The following is a 23413-nucleotide window of genomic DNA, read 5'->3' on the forward strand; positions in this document are numbered from 1 at the left end:
AAACCCAAACATTCATGCCACACAAATGCCAGGCAGTGACCATTTCCAAGAGAGAGTCTAACCATCTCCTCTTGGCATTCAATGGCAATACCAGAATCCCCCACTATCAAAATCTTGGGAGGCTACCATTGACCAGAAGCTGAACTTGATCAGCCATATAAATACTGTGGCTACAAGAGTAGGTCAGAGGCTGAGAATTCTGCGGTGAAAATCTCACCTCCTGACTCCCCAAAGCCTGCCCACTATCTACAAGGCACAAGCGAGTAGTGTAAGGAACACTCTCCCCTTGCCTGGATGAGTGAAGCTCTAACGACACTCAAGAAGCTTGACACCATTCAGGATACAGCAGCTCGCTTGATTGGCACCCCATCCACCACTTTAAACATTCATTCCCTCCACCAGCGACGTACAGTGCAGCAGTGTGGACCATATACAAAATGCACTGCAGCAACTCACCAAGGCTTCTTCGACAGCACCTGCCAAACCCACGACCTCTACCACCTAGAAGGTCAAAGCCAACAGATGCATGGGAACATCAACACCTGCAAGTTCCCCTCCAAGCCACACACAATCCTGATTTGGAACTATATCGTTGTTCCTTCACTGCAGCTGGGTCAAAGTCCTGGAACTCCCTTCCTAACAGCACTGTGGGCATACCTACACCAGATGGACAGCAGTGGTTTAAGAACATGGCTCACCATAAACTTTTCAAGGGAAATTAGGAATGGACAATAAATGCTGACCTAGCCAGCGACGCCAAGATCCACTATCAATGACTGAACTGCCTCAGTATCTCTCAAAATATTAGTTTGTTTACTTGTTTTGTTGGAGGAGTAGGTGAATGCTTTCACTTAGGGATAAACCTCCAGTATCCTGACTCACTTTATCAGTATCCAGGGAAGAATCCCCTTGATTATCCTGAGCTATATCCAGAACTGTAATAGGTTCTGAGGGAACACTTTGCAATTGTACTATTGCTGCTGTTTTATCACTAATTTTTTTTTACTGGTGAAAACTTTTCCGAAGACTCCTTAGGCATCCCTATTACTGCCACTGATTTACCTTCAGCTTCTAAAAATTCACTTTATACTCCCTGTCTTAAGGCAGTGAAAGCAGTCTGTTATTTTTTCACATTACTTTTACCCTTTATACTATCATTTTTATTGACTGGAACAGCTTCTGCTATCTCCCTAAAGCCAGGATTTTTTTTTCCATTTTCTAATTTCTATTCCTCCAGTTTCCCTGTGGGCTTACAAATGGAGATCTACTGCCCTCTAGAGGCCTATGTGCTATATCATAGCCATCTGCCAGAACTACAGCTTCCTTTAGTTTAGGAATCTTATGGGCCTGAATTTCACACTTGGCATGTGCGCTAAGCTGGCAAGAACGGAAGCGGATGTGGAATCCGCTCCCGACTAGGGTCACATTGCAACTGTGATTTCAGGCTGCATGGCCAATTAAGGTCCGGCCAGCGTGAAGCACGCCCTCTCAATGGTTGGGAAGGGCCAGGCAGGGGCGGCAGCCTGTCAGGTGCCAGGTCCAATGGCGACCCTGTGGGTGCTTTAAAACCGACACAGACAGTTCCCTGAAGGCTGCCAGGGGAGAATCTTTGGAGTCTGTCCAGGAGACTGGAACAATGGCCTTACCCGCAGCTAGAAACATCAACTGATCTTCTCTGGATAACTACTACAGTAACATACCAAAATGCTATTGTACCCTTGGTGAATCCCAAACATCAAGAATTTTCTCAGTGCAGCTCTCACTCTGCTGCCATGCCTCTGCTGCCGGAAATGTGGCAGAAATTCTATTTCTTCTCTTTGAATAATTCCTCCTTCATGTCTTTTCTTTAGTTGCCATAATCTCCATTTTACCACCAAAACATTACAAATCACTTTTGTATAGGCTTGCTTCTATTTGTTAGAACAGAAAATTTGAATAACTTCTCAGTTAACCTATTGTAGTAAGTTAAATTTTGGTGAAATTAAATCTTTGCTCTAATCATTCAGCCATTGGTTAATGAAGCAAAGCTAACTAAAGTGCTTTTACTCTCAAGATATTTTCCCCATGAAGTTTAAGGATGAATAAAATGTTGAGTTTGGTTCCACCTATTTATGTCAAGCATGGAGGCCTTCTGTTCTGCCATGTTTTGTTAATCTGTTTACTGGTGCAACCATTAACATCATGTATTATGTTCATTTGATGTGAGTGCCAACATGATATAAATTTTGCTTTTGTCTTAATGGCCTGAGTATGCTTCACTTGTTTTGTAGGTGCAGGGCACGCCAAAGCTGGACGTGAGTTGCTCTAAACTTTATTGCACAGGGACTGAGTGAACTTTAGGTTCAAAGGAAAGGGTAATTTCAAACATCCGGTATGGAGGCGGCACCCCTGGCTTGAGGTGGAAGCAGATCTTTTGCAGCCTAGCTGAATGAGTGTCAGTTCAAGGTGTCCCTGCCTCCCTGAAGGACCCAGAGGTCTGCCTCCATGTCCTCACTCTGCTCCTCACCGGGATCCTCTTCTGACTCACCACTGGATTCATCACCTGTAGCCTGTGGAGCTGCCTCGTGATCCTCTTGCTCCAGTGGATCCCCCCTTGCCAGGGCCAGATCATGGGGAACACAGCATGCAACCACTATCAGTGACACCCGCTCTGGAGGGGAATTGTAGACTCCCTCTGTACTCCCCAGGCATCGGAAGTACATCTTCAGAAGACCTATGCCCTCTCTATCACTGCCCGTGGAGGCATGATTCCTATTATAACGCTGCTCTGCCTCTGTCCTTGGGTAGTGGAGAGGTGTCGGAAGCCACCTATTCAAGGGATAGCCTTTGTCACCCAGCAGCCATTCACTGATGTCGAGCTGGAGCAGTTAACAGCCTTGGCATCTGTGAATGTCTGAGGATGTAAGCGTCATGGGAGCTGCCAGGGTAACTTGCATAGACTTGCAGAATTTGCGCCTTGTGGTCACAAACTATCTGGACGTTCATGGAGTGGAAGCCCTTCCTGTTGCCAAAGGCACCTGGCTGACCTGCCGGTGCCGTGATGACTACATGTGTGCAATCGATTGCACCCTGGATATGGGGGGAACCCAGCAATCACTGCAAACCCTCTGGCTCACTCATCCTGGCTGGCCTCATTCATATGGAAATTAATAAATGTCATTACCCGCCTGAACAGAGCATCAGTCACCAGCTTGACGCAACTGTGGACAGCTGATTGGGACTCCACAAAGATCCTCCACTGACCCCTGGAAAGAGTTGGAGGCTTAGAAGTTGAGAGCCACTGTGACCTTCAGAGCCACTGGCATGGGTATTCTTAGGCCCAATCACCTGACAAATGGAAGTCACAGTCCTCCTGGAGAAGTGGAGCCTCCTTCAGCATTGCACCTCGGACATGTTGAGGTAGTTGCATCGCTCCCTGTAAACCCTGCTGCAGGTTGGTGGCATCTTTTGTGGCCTCTTCCGCCTTGGACTACCTTCTGGCCCTGCACCCCTTGTACTTGCGTCTCTCCTCCCACAGGTCGCTCCCCTGGGAGCTGCATAGGGACACCTAGCCTCCCCTCCATTCTGCCCCTCTCTTCTTCCTCAGAGGAGGTGCCACCAGCAAAGAACACAATTCCCATTACCAGGGTAACAGAAAGCTGTCTGATGTCTGGAAGGGTCCACAGTCAAAATCCTCCAGGGGCTTTGGAGACACCGATGAGTTCTGAAATGAAGCCTAGAAATGCTAAGACTGAAGCTCAGAACAAAGATAAAACTGTCGAGTTCAGATAAGCAACTAACATTAAACTCCTCACTACTCGCAATGGTAATGCTGCAGACCTGCTTTATCTCGCCCTTGGATGAGGTTTCGTTAAAACTGCCTGTTTTGCCCATGCGATGAGCGCGAAATCACACAGGCAACGTAAAATCGAGTACAATAGGCTTTTTAATGGCTTTAATTGGCCCTTTAATTGTTGGCAGAGTCAGCTCCAACACCCGTGTGTGCCTGCCGACTGAAGATTGCTTGCGTGCCGGATGATGCCGGGACGCTTGCCCGGCGTAATTTCGCGCTACTTCACGTCCATTCGAGTCAGGTGTGCGCCCGCCCACGAGACATAAAATTCTGGCCATTGTCTTCCAAATATGACTGAATAGCTATTGGGATGCTGCTTCTAAATTCTTCCATTATTATTATTATGCTCCTTACATCCTCAAAAGTCCCCTTCATTGACAAACCAGCAGTCAAACAACATATCTTTTCCCTAGCAAATTATATGCATGTTTGATTCTGTCTTTCATCAAAGTCCAACATTTTAAGTGATATACTTCAAGAACAAGCTCAGAAACATTAAGTATCGAAGTTTTAACCGGTTCATAATCGGAAGACTGTTCACCTGAAAGACTTGAATAAAAACCCAAGGCTTTCCCTCATAAGACACTTTGCAAAAGAATAGTTCCACCTCCCTGTGGCAAGCTAGTTTTTTAGCAATTTCGTCAAAGTGTTATGATCCTTGGCCAGACTCCAGGATGTGGGGGAGACCCAGTTAGGGACCAATAATGTTTTGTTTTAAGTAGACAAAGTTTGAGATTCAAGACTCTTACTAAGTGAATAAAGCCACAAAATTCCACTGGTTTTGAACAAACAAAAATTAACTTTACAAGTTTAGAAAGATAAAACAATTTACAATAGCTGTCTTATACTCTCACATTCAGAGTAAGTATGAGGTACAGGTGAATTAACAAGCAAACTGTGGTTGAACACATCACACTGCCTAATAAATGACAGATGTGACCAAAACAGATTCCAAGGATTTCTCAACAACCCACCCAGATGTCTGTTACATGTGAGCCAAACAATCTCACTGAAACTTTGTCTTTCTCACAAGGTTTTCCAATTTCCACATTCAAAGTTCTTGCCTTGGGATTCTCTCCAAAAGTCACTCTTACTTGGACGGCTTCAACAATAGCCCACCTCACATGGTTTCAATCTCGCCTTTCAAGATTCTGTTTCTCTGGATTCCCGTGTACATTCGAGCATCATCTTACAATACAATTTCAGATCTTCGGCCATACCAAGCAGAACACCACTGCTCCAAAGGGGTACCTTTGCCCCAATGGCCCACAGCACGGAGTCATCAACCTTTGGCTGCCTTCTTGCATCTTCAGGGCTTCTCTTGAGCCCTCTTTGACTATCAGGGCTTCTCCCGAGCCCACTTCACTTAAAATCTGTTCCCCACAGCTCCTTCCTTAATTGTAGATTGTTTCTCCTTTTCTTAACTTGACTGGGACTTCTTCCTGTACCTTGTCTCTTGTCCCTGCCTCTGGGAAACTCCTTGGGACCTCTCCCTGTCCCCTTCCCTTGTCCCTTACCTGGAACACTTACTGATACCTTCTCCCTGTCCCCCTCCCTTGTCCCTTACCTGGGAGACTTGCTGCTCATGGCACTCCGCACCTAGTTACCTGACCCGGGTTTTCGCACCATTCTTCTTTTTCCTCCAGGTGCAGGTGCGCAGGGCCAGTCCTGAGCCTGAAGAACGTCAAAATGTCAAACTGCACATGTGCAGCCCTCTCCTGGCCTGCGCATGTACTTGGAGTCCTCAACCTCCCCCCCTGACAAGAAGATAAGTATGAGTTTCATAACAAAGGACATAAAGTACCTATCAACTCCTTCCTAATTAATTTTAGGCATGAGGTGAATATCCTTGGCCAAATGAAAACCCAGAAGTGGATTAAAATCATTTTCTAATCTGCCAGTCATTTCCCCTCCATATTAAGGAAGCTTTTTCATGTTCATGCTGCTTAATTTCTTTCTTTCTTTGAAGCTACCTTTCTCATTTTCTTTTCTCCCTTGCTAACTTCTCTTTCTTGAATTCAATTTCAAGATTCCACATTACTCTTTACTTTTCCACTTCAAGCTACTTCATGCGCTATTGAATCCTAGCTAACTGAAGATGTGCTGCATCTGGGTTAGGCTTTTCATCTTGAAATTCCAATGCCTGAATTTCACGCTCCCCTTCCAGCGGGCTTTTAGGCACAGTGGGTGGGGGGGGGACTGTGAAATTGAAGGAACGGGACTCCCTCTGAGTTCCCACCTGCCCCAAGCTTGCAGTGATTTTATGCTGGGGTCGGCTAGGCCTTGGATGGGCAGCCTGCCCTTGCCCAAATTGAGGCCCTTACGTGGATAATTATTGACCACTTAAGAGCCTTTTCTGCCCAGCCTCAATCTTTAAGCTGGCAGAAGGTTTTACCTGGTGTGGGGGAAGCCCGAATAAGAACGGCTTAGGCCACGGGTGGGAAGAGGGAAGGGTGCCTCCATCAGAAGCCCCCTTCTGACTTCAGGCCCCTCTCTTAAGATCCAGTGACCACTGGACCTCCCCCACAACCCTCCCCCCACCGGCCTCTCACCAACTTTCCATCCCCACAGGCCTTCCCTACCCTCCCTGCCCTGGGACCCCCAAAACCTACCTTGAGGTCCGGTCCTGTCAATCTGATTGACTGGAAGCTCTCTATGGCAAGGCTCCCTCCCTCCCTAGAGGCAGAGGTCCTGCCATTTGATGCTCATTCGAGCATGGAATGGTTGTGCAGCAGTCAGAGTCGGTGGGGAACTCTTCGGATAGCAGGAAGATAAACCCCGTCATCTGAAATATTCAGGCCCAAATGCTGTGCTACTGTATCAGCTTTTTCAGCCCCTGTTTTTTACTCTATCATCAACTTTGCTGCTAGTGGTATTAGTGTAACATTTGTTAATTGTTGCAAATCATTCAAAGATAAATCTGCCTTCTCAAGAAAAGCTTCAGCAATTAATAAAGCCGTTCTGCTTTCCAATTGGTACAGTAAAATCCTATTATGTTAAATTTTAGCAAATCCCAGCACATCTGTGGATTTAAAATTCCACAAAGAGCCCCCAATTTTGTTCTAATCTTGGTCAAGACCAGTAACTTTTTTTTAAAAGACAAAATCCAAAATCCCAGTTATTTACTGTGTTAAGATCCTGTTTGGGACTTTTAACATAGAGAAATTCAAACACCTTCCAATTAGCTGACAGAACTATGCCACAAGATTTCACAGTTTTACACAAAAACAAACGTTACTGTATATAAAAAGAATTGAGCAAAGCAATCACTATTAATTTAACACCACAGTTTATTACTACTTATGCTGTGAACTTAGTTCTACTTTTTGCTTCCCCCCCATGAGTTCCCTTATACATCACAAGAATCTTGAAGATTCATTCACTTTTCCTAGGACCAATTTGAAGGTATGCCACATCCCCCAGAAGTCACTCTGATTTCTCCTCAGTATTCCAGCTAATCTCCGAAGTGTGAAATTTCATGGGGATCCTTCCATTAGCATTTGGCTAAGCAATCCTCCAAATTCTCTTCAAAACCTCACAACTGTGGACTTCTCAGCTCAAGCATAGGCTTCACTGCATTCTTGCTTAGAGATTTAAAAATGAGGAACACCCCTGGTTCCTATTGGCCCTCTCTGCTCCAACAATTCCTGGCCCCACAGCTGATTCCAAGCTCCTGGCAGATGATAGTTCTCTGCCTATTTCAAGCTGACTGACTATGCTGACTGCTTCCAAGCTAACTGCCTTCTACCACAAGGCTCTATGGTGACCACTGTAGTTTTTTTTCTCTAGCTTCAAGCTAGGCAAATATTCCAGCATCTTTTCCTTACAAATTCCAATGTGAGCTCAAGCCTCATCTGCATTTTGTGCAGTGAACAATAAAGTTAGCATTTTATCTGTTTAAGATGCAGGCCTGGCAGCTATTTATTTCCATTGGCTCTCCCAACTCAGTGAGCTGCAGTTACAACAAACCAAATACTGCAACTGCCTGATTTCTGAACAAACACTCAGGTAACTTAAACAAAAGAACCTTCTACCCCCACATCCCACCTCTGTGACAGTGTGGCGTGCTTTGGGATGGTCTCAAACAGAAATGTGCATGAATTGTTTTACCTTCAACACAACTTTCTGATCTGCAGCCCATATGAATAATGCATATTCCTAATAGGTGTAATTGCCTTCTTTCCATATTCCCTAGCTCCACGAAGAGGCCCAGAAGTGGGTCACCCATTGTTTACGTTATTTTCACTTTCAACCCTGACCTTGTAAGATTAACACGGTACCTTTTAAATGTAATAAACTCAGGCTTGTTTTTACATCAGGGGCAGGATTTTTCAGTCGGTGTGCGGCGGTGGGCCCGACACGCCGACGTGTAAAATGACATGCGATGATGTCCGGCGTGTGTCCTGACGTCATTGCGCTGTCTCGCGATGTTTCACTCGGTGGGCGCACGCTGGAGTCGGCTATGCATCCACCGATATATAAACAGCCTATTAAGGCCATTAAGGAACTGACTAATGTAATTGTCAATGCTGCCCGTCCAGCCTTAAAGTTGGCAGGCAGACGAAAAGGCCAAGTGACCTTCGCATTTTTTAAGAAACCTCATCCATGAGCGGGATGAGGTTTCCTAAAGCTTTTATTACTTAAATAGAAAATTTTTCATAAATATAAAAACATGTCCCATCGGGGCCATGTTTAAATGAATTTTTAAACCTTTTATTCATTATTTACATGCGTGAAAGAGCGCTGGCCCTGACTCTCTCTCTCCTTGCCCCCCCCCAGCCTGTACAAATAGCACTGAGTGTCATGGCTCACATCTTACGCTGGGTGGGCCTTAATTGGCCCGCCCGTGTAAAATGATGGCACAGAGCTGATCACGGGTGGCGTTCGGCTCCATGACCGCCCTCACCTGCTGCTGCTGAGCCCGCCCACCGCCTGAAAAATTCAGGCCCAGATTTTTTAACTAGTTTTTCAACCAGATGCTCCAATGTTTCTACAGTTGAAACTTTAATTCCTAAGTGGAAAGCTATAATCTAAAACATTTGAATTACGAACTAGATATCTGAAACAACTTTAAGGGATGAAGCCACAAGATTCCATTGTTTAAACAATGTTTACTATACAAGAGTCAAGCAAAGCAAACACTAAATATAATAAACATAAGTTAAACATGAAATAAAAGGCAAATTGTGGTTTGTTATAAAATAAAAATTACACATTAAATGCCAGATACAAGCAAGATAGATCTTATGAACTGGTAGCAGTCCACTTAATATATATATTATCAATCTTAGTCACAAAGTCTTCAAAACTCTGGGCAGAATTTTCTCTGCCCATTGGCGTCATGTGTCATGGTGGGTGTGAGTGGACAATATGTTGGGAACGCCAAAAATTGGTTTCACAACATCGTGAAACCAGTTTGCAATCATCCACTCCGCCCGTCAACGGCGGGCCGCCTTTCCCGCTGCCGGACATCAAGAACTTCATTTTAATACATCTGCATATCATTATAAGCCCTGCTCGCCAGAATCATCCCCCGCTACTGGATCATCTGGGCATGTCAACGTGATTGCATGCCAACATGTTTCATAACTGAACGTAAGTGACGTGCAGCTGGTGAGTTGCACTTCACTCGGAACGTTGAGGCTTGTTTGTCCACCTTCAGGCAGCACTCGCGATCATCAGCAGCAGTCTTCACAGACAGCACCACATCACTTTTAGAGGGGGCTCACGGGCAGGTTTTTACTTATGAGACCAGCTGTAAAGCAGGGGTGGCTTTTCAATGGCTGCAGGGCTATGGCTTGCTTGGGGAAGGGGGAGAAGTGGCCTCAGGCAAGGGAAGAGGCTTCAGGGCTAGGGCATTACTGGGGAAGGGGGGTATCCCAGGGTGTCTGTGGGGACACATGTTGACCTGTGCAAGAGTCCTCAAGAGTGTGAGGGCTGAGGAGGCCAAATGGAGATGTGAGGATGTGTGTGAGACAGTGAGTGGTGATGTCCCTTGAGCTGGCAGTGAGTGAGATGCCAGTGAATGTGTGATGGGCTTCTGAGTGTGAGTTTAGAGTGAAAAGATAGTTGCCTTACCCTGGTGGCACGGAAGAGATCATTCATCCTCTTTCTGCGCTGGATGGCGAACCTCTTCTGTGCAGCATTGGCACTGACCACCACTGTCGCTGCCTCCCAAGCTGGAGTGGTGACACTGATGGGTCTCCTGCAGCCAGAGCAGAGGTAGAGGACATTGCGACGGGCTCCAATGGTGTCCAGAAAGCGTCCCAGGGATGCGTCACAGAATTGGGGGGCTGCAGTCTTCTTGTCTTTTGAGGCCATGTCTTCTGTGCCTCTCAGGTAAATGTAAAATTAAATCCAGTTGCTGTCATCCTAGTGTCATGGACAAATCTTCCCTGAGCCAACATCACTAACTATTTTCTACTTGAGGAACCTTGCTGTGTACCAATCAGCTTTGATAATTGCCTGTGCAACAATGCAACAAAGTGCTATATTTTCTTCTCCTCTTTACTCTTCTCAAGCTAAAAAGGAGAAACACTTGATGTCATATAATATAGCAACATTCTTGAAGTTAGTGTTAATGTCACAGGGGGAAAAAAGAGAGAGCTATTCAATAATTGGCCCTCTGGTCAATGACAAATATTCCTTTCATTAAATAGTGATTATCGTGGTAAGTGGGGGGAAGCATCACATGCGATATAACTATTTGCCCTTGCCACTGGTGGGGCAATGTACATTAATGATGGTACAAAAACTTAACAGAAAAATCATCTTGGCAGCAAAACAAGATTAATTACCCATTTTACACAGGTGAGGAATGAACAGAATTTGGAGCAGGACCAAATTCTGCCAGATTTCTGCCACATCTCTTATGCATTACTAAAATTTCTAGTGCTGACATTAGAAGAGATGGGATGATGGTATTCACTAGAAATCTCACTTCTGTTTTATCTGCTCCCAGTACAATGGAAACCTAAATGATGCAGCTATAGAGGAACTGGGGAAGGTACAAAAAATATTTACAAGGATAATACCAGAACTATAAAATTATATCCATCAGGCAAGTGTAAAAAGCCCGGGTCTCTTGAAAGAGAAGACTGAGAAGTGACCTAATCAAGGTCTTTAAAATTATGAAAGGTTTGACAGAGCAGACAAAGGGCGGAATTGTCCATGCCTGCTGGCATCGGGTGTCATAATGGGCATGAGCAGACAATATGGCAGGAAGGCCAAAAATTGGTTTCAAACCATCGTGAAACACACTTGCAACCGTCCGCTCCGCCCATCAATGGCGGGCTGCGTTTCCTGCCGCCGGATGTTGGGAACTTCATTGCAATACATATGCATATCATTATAAGCCCAACTCGCCAGAATCATCCCCCAACATCAAATTTACTGCCATGTCAGCAGGTAAACATGCAAGTGCAGAACATGTATGACAAGAGTGATGTCCAGAAGTTGGGACTTACTGTCAGGGCCTTGCTCACACTGCAGACACCCGAGGAGCAGACGATGGTGGAGCCCGACTACAACGGGACCCTAGAGGAGCGTCCATCGCATGCTGGGTAGATCCTCATGGACATGGCTCTGCTGCGAAGTAGCTCATGGAAGGTGGAAATCACTGCTTAGGGTCTGCTTCGGGACTTAGTGTCTTGGCTGTGGACTGCTACGGATAATTGTTGAGGGGGTGGAGAGAAAGGTCCAGCTGTGAGTTGGAGAAGACGATGTACTGATGGGTGGAAAAGGATGGTGTATCAGTTGGGGGGTGGTGGGGGGGGGGGTGAGGCGTGAGGTTGCGGATCAGTTTAGAAGTGGGGGAACAAAGGTGTCGGGGGGATGAGGTTGGAAGTTGGGGAGCGAAGGTGTTGAGAGGGTGAGGTTAGAAGGGGGGAACGAAGGTGTCAGATGGGTCAGGTTGTGGGGGAGCAAAGGTGTTGGGAGGGTGAGGTTGGCAGGAGGGGAACAAAGGTGTCAGGGATGAGATTGGAGGGGGGCACAGGAGTACAGGGGAAGAAGGGGTAACGGGGGAGAATACAGCAACTGGGGAGGTTGGTATAAGGGGGAGGAAGGTGTAAAGGAAGGAATTTGGAGGGAGGGAGAGAGGGAGGAGTCCAGAGTGGGGGAGGAGTCTTGGGGGAGGAAAGAGTCTGGAGTAGGGGGGGGAATGCCCAGGTAAACGTGCAATGGAGGGCTTTGTGGAGTCGATGACTGCCTCCTGGAGAGCAAAATGAGGGTGGGCATGGTAGGAGAGAATGGTGAGAACGGTAGAGGGCAGAGTGAGCTGGTGGGGTGGGAGGGAGAGGGTGAGATAGCATCGGCAAAATGGATGGTGTGGGTGGTTGGTGGGGCCTCAGAGGCAGACATGGACCCTGGGGGTGGAAAGAAGAGGTCAGGGCGGTTAATGTGGATGGGGGTGGGATTTTTGGGAAGGTGTGGTAAGTGACATTGGGGAGGTCGAAGGTGATGCCAGAGGTCGACAGTGATGGGGGAAAGGACGCAGGTGACTGGGGAGGGGAAAGGAAGGGGGAGCTAAAGAAGAATGTTAAATGCATCATGCTTGTAAATCCAAAAGTGAAAGGAGACTTGTGGTGGGCAGGAACAGGTGCTGCATGTGGGTATGATCAGTGGGTGCTTAGAGATGCAGGTCAGCTCAGACGGACAACTGAAAGAGAACCCCAGTAGGCAGTATTGAAAATGCTCCGGATATTGAGATGAGTTGATGGAAGAAGGATCCGTGTGCATGGGAGAGTACTTGCATGAGGCTCCGAAAGGCTGTGCCACAAACACATACTTCTCCCTTCAGAATCATTCGTAGGCCAGTTGCGTGTTACTAAACTGCAAGTCGGTTGGGGGAAGGAGAGATGCAGTGGGAGGACTTGCGAAGCCTGTAAATGAAGCTAAAATACACCATTGTACATTATTCAGGTAAAGGGATCTCGGAGGGAGAGGACAGCCTCTGAGATTCCTAAATGGATGATGCAGGGGTGTCCAGCTGGCCCTCTTCCCCCTTCGGGTGCCCGAGGGCCCTGGCCTGACTCCTTGAGGGGAAGAAGCACCTGTAGGGACATCAAGGTGCCCCATTTTCCTTTCGCATTGCCACTGCAGGAACTTGCCCCGGCTAACACGATGGAGTGCAGGTCTGCGCGCATCTCCATGTTCTGCTGGACCAGGGCCTCCATGGCACCCACCACCCTTCCCATGGCAAACTCTACACATGCACATGTGGGCACCATTTTATCAGAGAGCTGACGGACACACTCCTCCAACACGTGTGCCACTCTGTTAAGGGCTTCCAATAGTTCTGCATGATGTCCCCCTGCATTCTGCTGATTCTCCAGGATGAGTTGGAAGGCTGAATCCGGAGGCTCGTCATCTGACTTGGACTCACAGATTCCTCTTCCTCAACAGTCCTCCGAGTGCCGAGGACCTTGGCTGAACCTGTCTCCTCCTGCTGCAAATGCGTGTTTGTGCGGTGACCACCAGATTGTGAACCTGAGCCTGCTCTAGATCTAGGTCCTAACGAGGTTTGCCTCTCTGTGCTGGTGGAGGGTGTGGGTAAGCGCTGTGACAGATCTTCCAGGCTGCTTATTTCCAGCTCTTCAGTGAAGGAGGAGTTCTCTTGGCTGGAGGTGAGGACCTGGATGGAGCTCAGGGACTGGCTGGCTGAAGGTGTCGGTTGCTTGGCAGAGCTCCCTGTGAACCAAAGTAGAGATGATTAGAGTATGACAGCAGTGTCAAAAACAGGAGAGAGAGAACTCGCAGTTGCGTTGAGCGAGGGATGATGTGGTGCAGGATCCTGACGTAGGTGTTCGCTGCCGACCTCACCGTTGCTGCAGGCACGGTCCACGTCCTCACCAGTCAACGCGATGACACACTCCTCAAACTGAGTGAGGGGCTAATGTGGGCCACTCCATCCCCGGTCTGGGACCTCCCCCTGCTGCTTTGAACCAGCTTCTACTGCATTAAAATAGATGGAGAGAGTGTGAGCAGGACACATGACACTGTGTGGAATGTTTGTGTGGTAAGCGGAGCCATGGATGGGATGAGGACGCGAGTGCGAGAGAATGAGTCTGATGGAGACGTGAGGATGTGTGAGAGAGTTAGTGGTGTTGTCCCTTGAGGTATGAGATCCCTGTGGATGTGTGATTGGTTTGTGAGTGTGTGAGTTGAGAGTGCTGAGAAGTGTGATTTACCTTGGTGGAACAGATGAGACCATTCATCCTCTTTCAGCACTGGGTGGCTGTCCTCTTTTGCAAGGCGTAGGCGCTGACCACTATTGTCACCACCTCCCATACTAGATTGGTGATCTTGATTGCTGTCCTTGGCCCTGAGCAGGCATAGAGGACATCATGGCTGCCCTCCACTGCGTCTAAAAGGTGCTTGAGGGAGTCCTCAATTAATTGGGGGGCTGCAGTCTTCTTGCCTTTTGGAGCCTTGTCTTCTGTGCAGCAGTCCTGGTCCGGAAGCACTAAGATGTGTGCACATGGCTGCACTTTAAATATGGCACCCGGTCTCAGGAAGCGGTGAGATGATCATGTGGTGGGTGAATGAGAGCCTGCCTGCCTGCCATCGAAACAGTGTGTTTCCCAGGAATGCAATAATAATCAGGCAGAATTGGGATAATATGGGTGAAAAGCCGCCATTGCAGCTGGCATGTAAAATGTTCTCTTTGCCGCCTGCTACCTCACTTAGTGTAAAACTGGGACAATTCCGATCAAAAAGACAGTGTTTCCATTTATGGGGAAGAGCAAATCCAGAAGCCACCGGTATGAGAAAGTCACCAGGAAATCAAACAAGGAATTCAGAAGGAACTTCTTTACACAAAGAGTGGTGAGAATATGGAACTCAATACCACAGGGAGAAATTAAGGCAAATATTATAGATGCATTTAAGAGAAGTTAGATAAGCATATGAGAGAGAAAGAAATAGCTGATGGTTAGATGAAGGAGGATGTGAGGGGGCTCAAGTCGAGCATAAGTGTTGGCATGGATGGTTGGGTGAAATGGTCTGTTTTGTGCTATATATTCTATGTAATTTAATGATCCAGGCTGGCACCTAAGTACTGTACTGAGCGAGCACTACGCTCTTGAAGTTATTGTCTTTTGGCGGACTATAAAAAATTCCATTAAAAAGCGCAGGGGAGTTCTCCCAATGGCAAATATGTATCCCTCACCTGACATCCCATGATCTGGACAGCTTATCTGGCCATCTACCTCTGTTTTTGGGACCTGGCATTGTGTGAATTTGGTGCAGTATTTCCTGCATAACAACAGTGATCACACTTCAAAAATATTTAATTGGCTGTAAAATGCTTTTGGATGTCCTGATGTTGTGCAAGTTGCAATATAAATACAAGTTCTTCCCTTTCATTAAGTTGCAGCTCTGAAATTACTGCTTCAATGATAGATACTAGCCGAGGATCAGAAGTGCGACAGGTATTCACTTTTCCATGGGAATATTACTATCTCTGGAATGTGGAGTTAGGCTAAATTGCCAGCACTGCAGTGGGGCACCAAGAATTTTGGGCTTAGACTAAGGTATTGAAATTAGATGGTAGGAACATTGTTTTGACTGGAGTTTGGGAGAGAAAACAAATGATAGATTTCATTATAATGGAACAATCCTTACTAAGGTGATGAGAGATCTGGGCCGAGAAATTGTGCTTCGTAGCACCACTGGTGCCGGCAGTGCTGATGTTGGTGCTATATGGAAGCAAGCAACTGCAAAGACATCGCTGAGATGCACCTGGCCACTTCTGACACGGCTCACATGGTGCACAGACTGTAAGGGAGATAGCTCAGACATACCATGCATGCGTTGAAAGTATGCAGAGTTGGTGGATTGTGATATCAATCAGTGTCAAATGCTGATTAGTTGCATGATATGCCATTTTGTACTGTGCAGGTACAGTTAACACCCTCTTTTAATCACTCCTAGCTGAACATGTGTTCAGCCACATAAAGCCCCTCCCTTCCCTACCACTAGTGCTATTTAAAAAGTTAAGCATCCAATTTTCAGGTTGAGTGTGCCTTTAACTTTCTTTTACTGATACTGTTAGTGGAAGCACTGTTTGTAGAGAACAGGTCTCTGCATATGAATGTATGTTGCTTCTAGCAGGTATAAATGAGCCACGTTATGAGCTCAACTGATTGATTATCTTAAATTGGTTCTTAGTGTAGCTATTAGTATACTCAGGATTGTTCAGCAAGTGCTGCCCAATCGAGGAACCATATCTAACAGTAGACATTTTGTTTTGGGTTTTGTAAACTCGAGTTGGCTGAGTTGGGACATACGGCCTATGTACCTGGCATTGCACCACCACTGAAATTCATACATATTGCATACATGGATTCTTCCACTTTTGCGAAGACTATATGTGTCCTTCAAACTGATAGCAATGCCTTGCCCATGTGCTCGCTCAACATTGCGACATTTGCACTGCATTTCCATATCATGGCAGTACAGATGCGTCACCATTTTCTAAATCTGTATTCATTGAACTAATGAACTAAGCAACTCACACAGTCAAATTCACTTTTAATGACACCACATATGCCCAAATCAATAGTGTGGCCATGAGACCCCTTCTAGGTCCAGTGCTTACTAGCATTTTCGTCAGTTTCCAGAGACACACGTTTTTGATGGAATGATACCCTAACCTACCCCGTGCATATTTCTGATACGTAGATAATACATTTGTAATCTTTGAATCTGCAGTCACGTATAAGGATTACCTCACCTTAATACACTCCATCCTGCGCTCCAATTCACTTTTGAGATGGAGCAGTTTAACGTGCTTCTTTTCCTCAATGTGCTAGTTAAGAAACCCTCTAATGGGTTTTCCACTACTGTCTACTGCAAGCCAACTTTCACCAGTCAATATGCTGATTCTTATAGCTCCACTGGCTATAAGAATGGCCTTATCAGAACCTTGTAAATATGGCCCTAGCCGTTTTCTCACCTTGCAAGCTTGATGCTGAAATAGAGCACATCAAAGCTATCATGTGGGACATTGGCTATCCTGATCAGATCATTGTTGGCTGTGTGTCATGCAAATGTGCCACTTTCAGATCTGAAAATTACCCAGTCTGTCTCAAATTGCCCTGGAAAGGCACAGCATCACCAAAATTTGAACAGATAAAGCAAGCACGCTGCCTCTATGCAGTGGCTACACAAGTAATATTTTCCACTAACAGGTTGCTGCCCGCAGTCCAAAAAGATGTTCTGCCTACCACACAATTGAGCAATGTCGTGTATAAATTTCAGTGCCAGTGCGATGTCAGGTACATAGGCCGTACATCCCAATGAATGGCTGATCAAATCAAACAGCATGTTCCTTTAGTTGTTCATAATAAGCAGAGAACATACTTTGCTCAACCGAGCTTACAAAACCCAAAACAAACTGTCTACTGTTAGATGTGATTCTGCGATTGGTTAGCACTTGTGAACAATCTCAAGTGTGCTAATAGCTACACTCGCAACCAATTTAAGATAATCAGTCAAGCTCGTAATGTGGCTCATTTACACTCGCTAGAAGTGACATACATTCATATGTTTTCTGCAAACAAAAGGATTATGTTCAAACTTTGTGCCTTTTTTGAATTATATTGGAGTTTGGGAAGTCTATAGTTCCCCATGTTTCCTCCATGGCAACTCCTCAGCCAATCAGAGTTGGCTTGCCAACTGATCAGCATCCTTTTCTCCTGTAGCGTAAATTGTTGCGATCATTTGAAATTTGGCGTTCTTGTGTTTGTCCTGATGAGTCCAAGACTTAAAGCTTTGGGAACATGTCCCTCTTTTCAGTAAACCAAAGAGAAGGTCTCTGACAGGCTGGGGAGCAAAAGAGATTTAATTTCAAAAGCTTTCATGGTACAAAGCTAAAGGGAAAGGTAATGGAACAAGTAATGAAACAGAAACACGTATAGAGGAGTTGTGAATGGCAGGATAGTGGCCTTCCAAATGTAAAGTAACGGATTTAAGAAAGAAACGAGAAAAAAAACGAACCAACAAAAAAGCCAAAAACAAAATGGGGGCAGATTTTATGATCTAACCATTGTTGAGTTCAGAAGAAAGGTGAGGTGCTATTCCACAAGCTTGCGCTGACATTCATTGGAACACTGCAGCAGGCTAAGGACAGAAAGGTCAGACTGGGAGCAAGGTAGAGAATTAAAATGCTAGGCAACTGGAAAGTCGGGGTCATGCTTGCAAACTGAATGGAAGTGTTCCACAAAGTGGTCACCCATCCTGCATTTTTTTTCTCCAATGTAGGGGAGACCACACCATCAGCAATGTGTATGGTAAACAAAATTGAAAGAAACACTAGTCAATAACTGTTTCACTTGGAAGGGGAGTTTTTGGTCTTTGATGGTGAGAAGGGAGGAGGTAAAAGGACAGGCCTTGCTTTCCCTGTATGGAAGGGTGCTGTAGGAAAGGGAGGGGTGTTGAAGATGACTGAGGAATGGACTAGTATGTCGCAGAGGGAATGGTCTCTTTGAAATTCTTAAAGGGGTGGGGAAGATATTCTTGATGGTGGCATCATGCTTGAGGTAACGGAAATGTTGGAGGATGATCCGTTGAATATGGGACTAGTGGGTGAAAGGTGAGAACAAAGGAAACCCTATCATGGTTCTGGGAGGGAGGGAGAAGGGGTGAGAGCAGAAGTGTTTGAAATAAAATGGAAATGGCTGAGGCTTTGTCAACCACCATGGAGGAAGGGAGACATATCGAAAGCACTAGTGTGGAAGGTTGCATCATCTGAATAGATGGGATGGAAAAGGAGAAACTGCATGGATGCAATGGAGTACTTAATTCAATGTTATGCAACGTTTCTTCCAGCTAATTTGTTCCTATGTCTTCATGCCGTTGGCCTTTATGATGGGAGTAGACTGGAATGACAGCTTTATGGTCGCTGAGCTCCTCGGAGTGAAAACTTTCTTCAATGAATTTGTAGCTTATGAAAGGTTATCTGTGCTGATTGCCAGAAGAATTGAAGGCAAACTTGAGTATATTGATGGTATGAAGCAGTATTTGTCAGTAAGTAAATATAATTATTTCTGTATGATATTGTACTAATAAAAGCATTATCATACTTATTTTTGTCTAACTAATCAAAAGGATATTATTCTTGTTCATCACACAAGACCTGCTTTTGTTAACTAGCACATAACTGTAATACGCTCAAGGGTCAATACCTATATTCATTACCAGTAAATTAACCAGTAACAAAATGAATTGAAGTTACCCAATGTGGAAAGATTGGCCAAGGTCAAGATCTTTATGATGGGAGAAAGTCTAGCCATGCTGGAGATGTGTCCCAGTTCTGCAATAGCGTGTGACTGCTATCGTGGCATGCAAAGTGAAATAGGTGACAATAATATGAGCAATACCCATACTTGTAAACGTGAATTAGGAAACTCAACAATATTTCATACTTCACTCTTTTAGTATTAAATCTTTTCCTCAAATAATTTGTTCCATTTTGTAAATTCAAAACTATTTTGCTCTATATGAGGAAATTCAAGTACAGTATCACAAGAATATTATGGCCTTTTTACAGAATAATCAAGTATTCATTTTCTTAACTTTTTGGCTCTTTTATAGATACGTTCCGAAGCTATTGCTACATACGCTCTGTGTGGATTTGCTAACTTTGGTTCTATTGGTATTGTGATAGGAGGACTGTGTAAGTTTTTATTTGCTCTTAATGTGTACTTACAGAAAGAGATGTGCTTTGAAATTATTAGGTGATATTGGTAAATTAGGTACTGTATTTGAACAACTCAATTTCACTCTATGTTGTCAAAGCAGACATCAGATTCACTCATTCAACCATTCCAAATTATGAGACTATAAGGTAAATTCTTTAATTGTGTTTTCTGATGCAGTACTTCAAATTACTGTTGCATACATGTGATTTACTGATGTGTGTTCCAAGAGGATATGACACCAAGCTGGAAATGTATAGTTTGAAAATGTATCCTTCTACTAATTCACTCTTGTTCATTCTTGTACCCTGAACATTATAAAGCTATTAGTTATGTTATGATCCCCAGCTGAGATTACCCCTGGACAAGCCTGATCCCAGGTGGAACCTATCCTGATAGATCGAAACTTTTATTTGTTTGTTTAAATACGTGGAGAGTAGTTACTGAATCACAGGAATCAGCTGATGAACTTTTAACGAAAGAATAAAATGTTTATTCAACAAGAAAAGCTGAACTGTATTACAGTATTCCTTTACCCACAACTATACCTTTACAGACATACAGATTTGTAAGGATAACACAAGTTACAAAAGCTATCTTATACTCAAATATCCACAGTAAGTACACAGTCCATGTAAACCAAAAGGTGACCTGTGGTCAGGTGTACCGCACTCTGAAACCAAGTGACAGATGCCACCTCAAATAGATGCTATGGATTTCTCATCAACTCCCCCCAGACACTTGTCACACTGTGAGCCAACTGGTCTCACTGCACTCTGTCTTTCACATGAGGGTTTCCAATCTCCACTCTCCCAAGACCTCGCCTTGGAATCTTCTCCCAAACTGATGGTTTCTCTCAGATGCCTTCTGCAAGTGTTCACCTCCAGAGTTTCAGACTCTCCTCCTGATGTTCCTTTCCCCTGATTCACCACATGCATTCAAGCTGTCATCTATGCAGACTTTCTCATTAACTCAGCCATTAACAGTACCACTTCGCCACATACCCATAGCAAAGAGTTACAGACCTTCAGTTGTCTCTTTGGACCTTCTTGCCTCTTGCAAGCTGTTCTCGCTTTAAATCTGATTTCTGCAGCTTTTGACTCTTTAAACCTGAAGCTTGGCGCCTTTCTCTCTGCCCCTCACTCCTAACTTCATTTAACAGAGCCTTTTCCAGGTTCCTGTCTTTCCTTTAACTAGAAGGTCTGCTGGGGACTTTCTCTTGTCCCACTCCCCTGGATATTTGCGCTCTCTTTTTTTTAGCTTGGGACCAGCTATCTGTCCCCTTTGCTCCAGTATCTCCTGGTAGCTACTTTCAAAACCAACTGCACTCAAACAACTTCCAAAACAATCTGCTGTTTCTAGCTTTTTCTCAGGTAGGGACCTGCCTCTCTTGACCCATTGCTAGGCAATAGCCCAGTCCTTCTACCCTTATGTTTGCTTAACCTCTTAAGTCATAAACTCTCATTGGAAATGCAAGTATCTTTTTAAAGTGAAACTAAAACTCCATTTGACCTTTCTTAAAACAGAGATACAGAAATACAAATCAAACTCAAACACCAAAGCTAAAACTTATTCCTAACACTCAAAAAATACAAATATAACTTACTTAAAGTATATCTATTTCCTAACAGTTAGTACTTCATTTTTTAGAAGCTTCTTAGTTCTACAATTTTACAGAATTAACTAACTGCTTCCTAATACTGTGAATTTCACTTGTTCTACTTTCTGTTGACAGATTTTTACTTTGCTGCTTTTTCAGCAGACATAATTTATTTCTTTATTGTTTCCCATTTGTTGTCACTGCTTTCAACAGGGTTGCATGTCTTTGCTTAGAATAATAATGTCAATTTTTTGCAGCTTCTACAACATGGCCATTGTAATTATGCAGTGGATAACAATCCTGTTATTACTGCTGGTCTGTTGTAGATTCTCTCTCAGATTCAGTGATATCAGTTGCTCCTGTAAGTGGTCTGTGCATCTTACCTTTAATGGAATTTGCATCATATTGCCTTATATTTACATGTACCACATCCATCTTGATTCACGCCAGTGATAGCAAGAAATGGCTGAGCACACAGCATGCAACAAAACCTAACAACATCCCAACACGAGCATTGAAGACCTGTGTTCCAGATGACCTGTGTTTCTTAACTGTCAGTAAACTCCCTGAGACAGCGCGAAAGAGCGCACTTTGACAGATGGGGAATCCCTCCACCCCCCTCACAGGAAGCATCGGGAAGGCCGCTGGGCGGGCCTTAATTGGCCCGCCCACTCAAAATGGTGGCCGGCCCCGTTTTGGCGGCAGCGTTCGGCTGCCCGCCCGCCATCCGAGGGCAAAAATTCTGCCCCATGTTTTATAAAAATGACTTTATTTACCAAGTCGGCTGAAACCAAAGGATAAGTTTTAAAAAGATTGACAACAATATTTTTAAGTGAGCTATGCAACAGGTCTCAAAATAGCCAAACATTTACATAACTTCACTTTGAAAATTCCAAAGTTATCAGAAAGGAATCATGCTGTCGAGAAGTTGCCCAGCTGGTCAGTCAGTTTAAACTAATGTGAATGGCCCATGCCCTGAACTATTCACAGATGACATCCAATCCAGGTGGGTGCAGACTGAGCCGTTAAACTCGATCGTTTTGGACAATGGACCCCAGCTGAGAAGAGGGCTCCACTGATTATTTAATCTAATCTCTGTAAACAGTGGACCTGGAATGAGGATTTCCCATCTTGCTATGACCATATTTAATAACTGCCTAGCTTGTGACTGGAGATCATGTGATAGCAAGCAAGCCCTTTGCTTTAAAAGAGACACTGCTTTTCCAGAGTCAGACAGACCATGAGTGGATAGCAGTGAGAAGAGAACTCGTGGTACCCCTCTCTCTCCAGCTTTTCTGTAAGCGTGTATCCCATCCGTATCTGACCAACCAAATGTCAGCAGGCAGGATCTTCAACATAAACCAGAGGTTGTCTATCAAGGTTTTAAATTGTCTCTTCACAGAATCCGGAAAAATCACCGAACACAGCCTGAAGCCATTCAGTGCCTACAGGATCCGTACATGATTGACTTTCTTTTGGACATTCTTGGTTGCATGTGTGAGAGTGAGTTGGAGTGTTTTTCATTATTTTTATTTATCAGTTGTTATGAAACTCACAAGAAAACCTGTCTGTGTGTGTCTTTTACAGTAACAGCACTTAAACAGTTAAGTACTTACTAGATTGGCAAGCAAATTCGTTTAAAACATTTGTTGCGGTCATCTGAAAGGCAGAAAGAAAGGGGAATAATTCTACTATTTCTCTCCTGACCATAACGGCATCAAGGAAACATTTGACTTGAGTGTGGCACCAGTGAGCAGTCCTCATAAAACCTGTGTCAGTGGAGATCAGGGAGAAAGCCCTCACTGGACGGAGTCATACCTAACACAAAGGAAGATGTTTGTGATGGAGGCCGATATTCCTAGCCGTAGGACATGGTGGCAGGAGTTTTTCTGGGCAGTGTCTTGGGCCACTTCATTAATAACCTTCCGTCCAATATAATAATAACCTTGCCTCCATCATAAGGTCAGAAAAGGTTGCTCATTGATGATTGCGCAGGGTTTAGTTCCATTCACAATTCCTCATAACGAAGCAGTCCATGCCCACATGTAGCAAGACTGGGACTATATTCAAACTTGGGCTGATAAGTGGCTAGTAACATGGAGCATGATTTTCCAATTTTGAAACTAAATGCCGTGGTGGGCAGGTTCTGTGCACCTTCCCACTGGTGGGAGTGGCGGCAACTCATGCTGGATTTCGCATTCGGAAGCTAATGCATTATGCATAGGCCGAATCACATGGCAGGTCGGGAATTGATTCACCCACCCTGCCATTACCTAATGG

At 44.9% G+C, this 23413-nt stretch overlaps 1 protein-coding gene across 2 annotated transcripts in view; it reads left to right on the forward strand.

Annotated features, from left to right (window-relative positions):
- LOC144696457 (solute carrier family 28 member 3-like) overlaps nt 1-20031 on the forward strand; it is a 231588-nt gene extending 211557 nt beyond the window's left edge. For both annotated transcript variants that reach the window (XM_078567765.1, XM_078567772.1), the window contains 2 exons: nt 18665-18862; nt 19430-20031. In XM_078567765.1, coding sequence (XP_078423891.1) covers nt 18665-18862; nt 19430-19576 — 345 coding nt within the window. In that variant the 3' untranslated portion in view covers nt 19577-20031. The remainder of the gene's footprint in view (nt 1-18664; nt 18863-19429) is intronic.
- The last annotated feature ends 3382 nt before the right edge of the window (nt 20032-23413 follow it).

Source organism: Cetorhinus maximus, chromosome 2 (assembly GCF_964194155.1).
Source record: "Cetorhinus maximus chromosome 2, sCetMax3.hap1.1, whole genome shotgun sequence".
Classification (NCBI taxonomy): domain Eukaryota; kingdom Metazoa; phylum Chordata; class Chondrichthyes; order Lamniformes; family Cetorhinidae; genus Cetorhinus; species Cetorhinus maximus.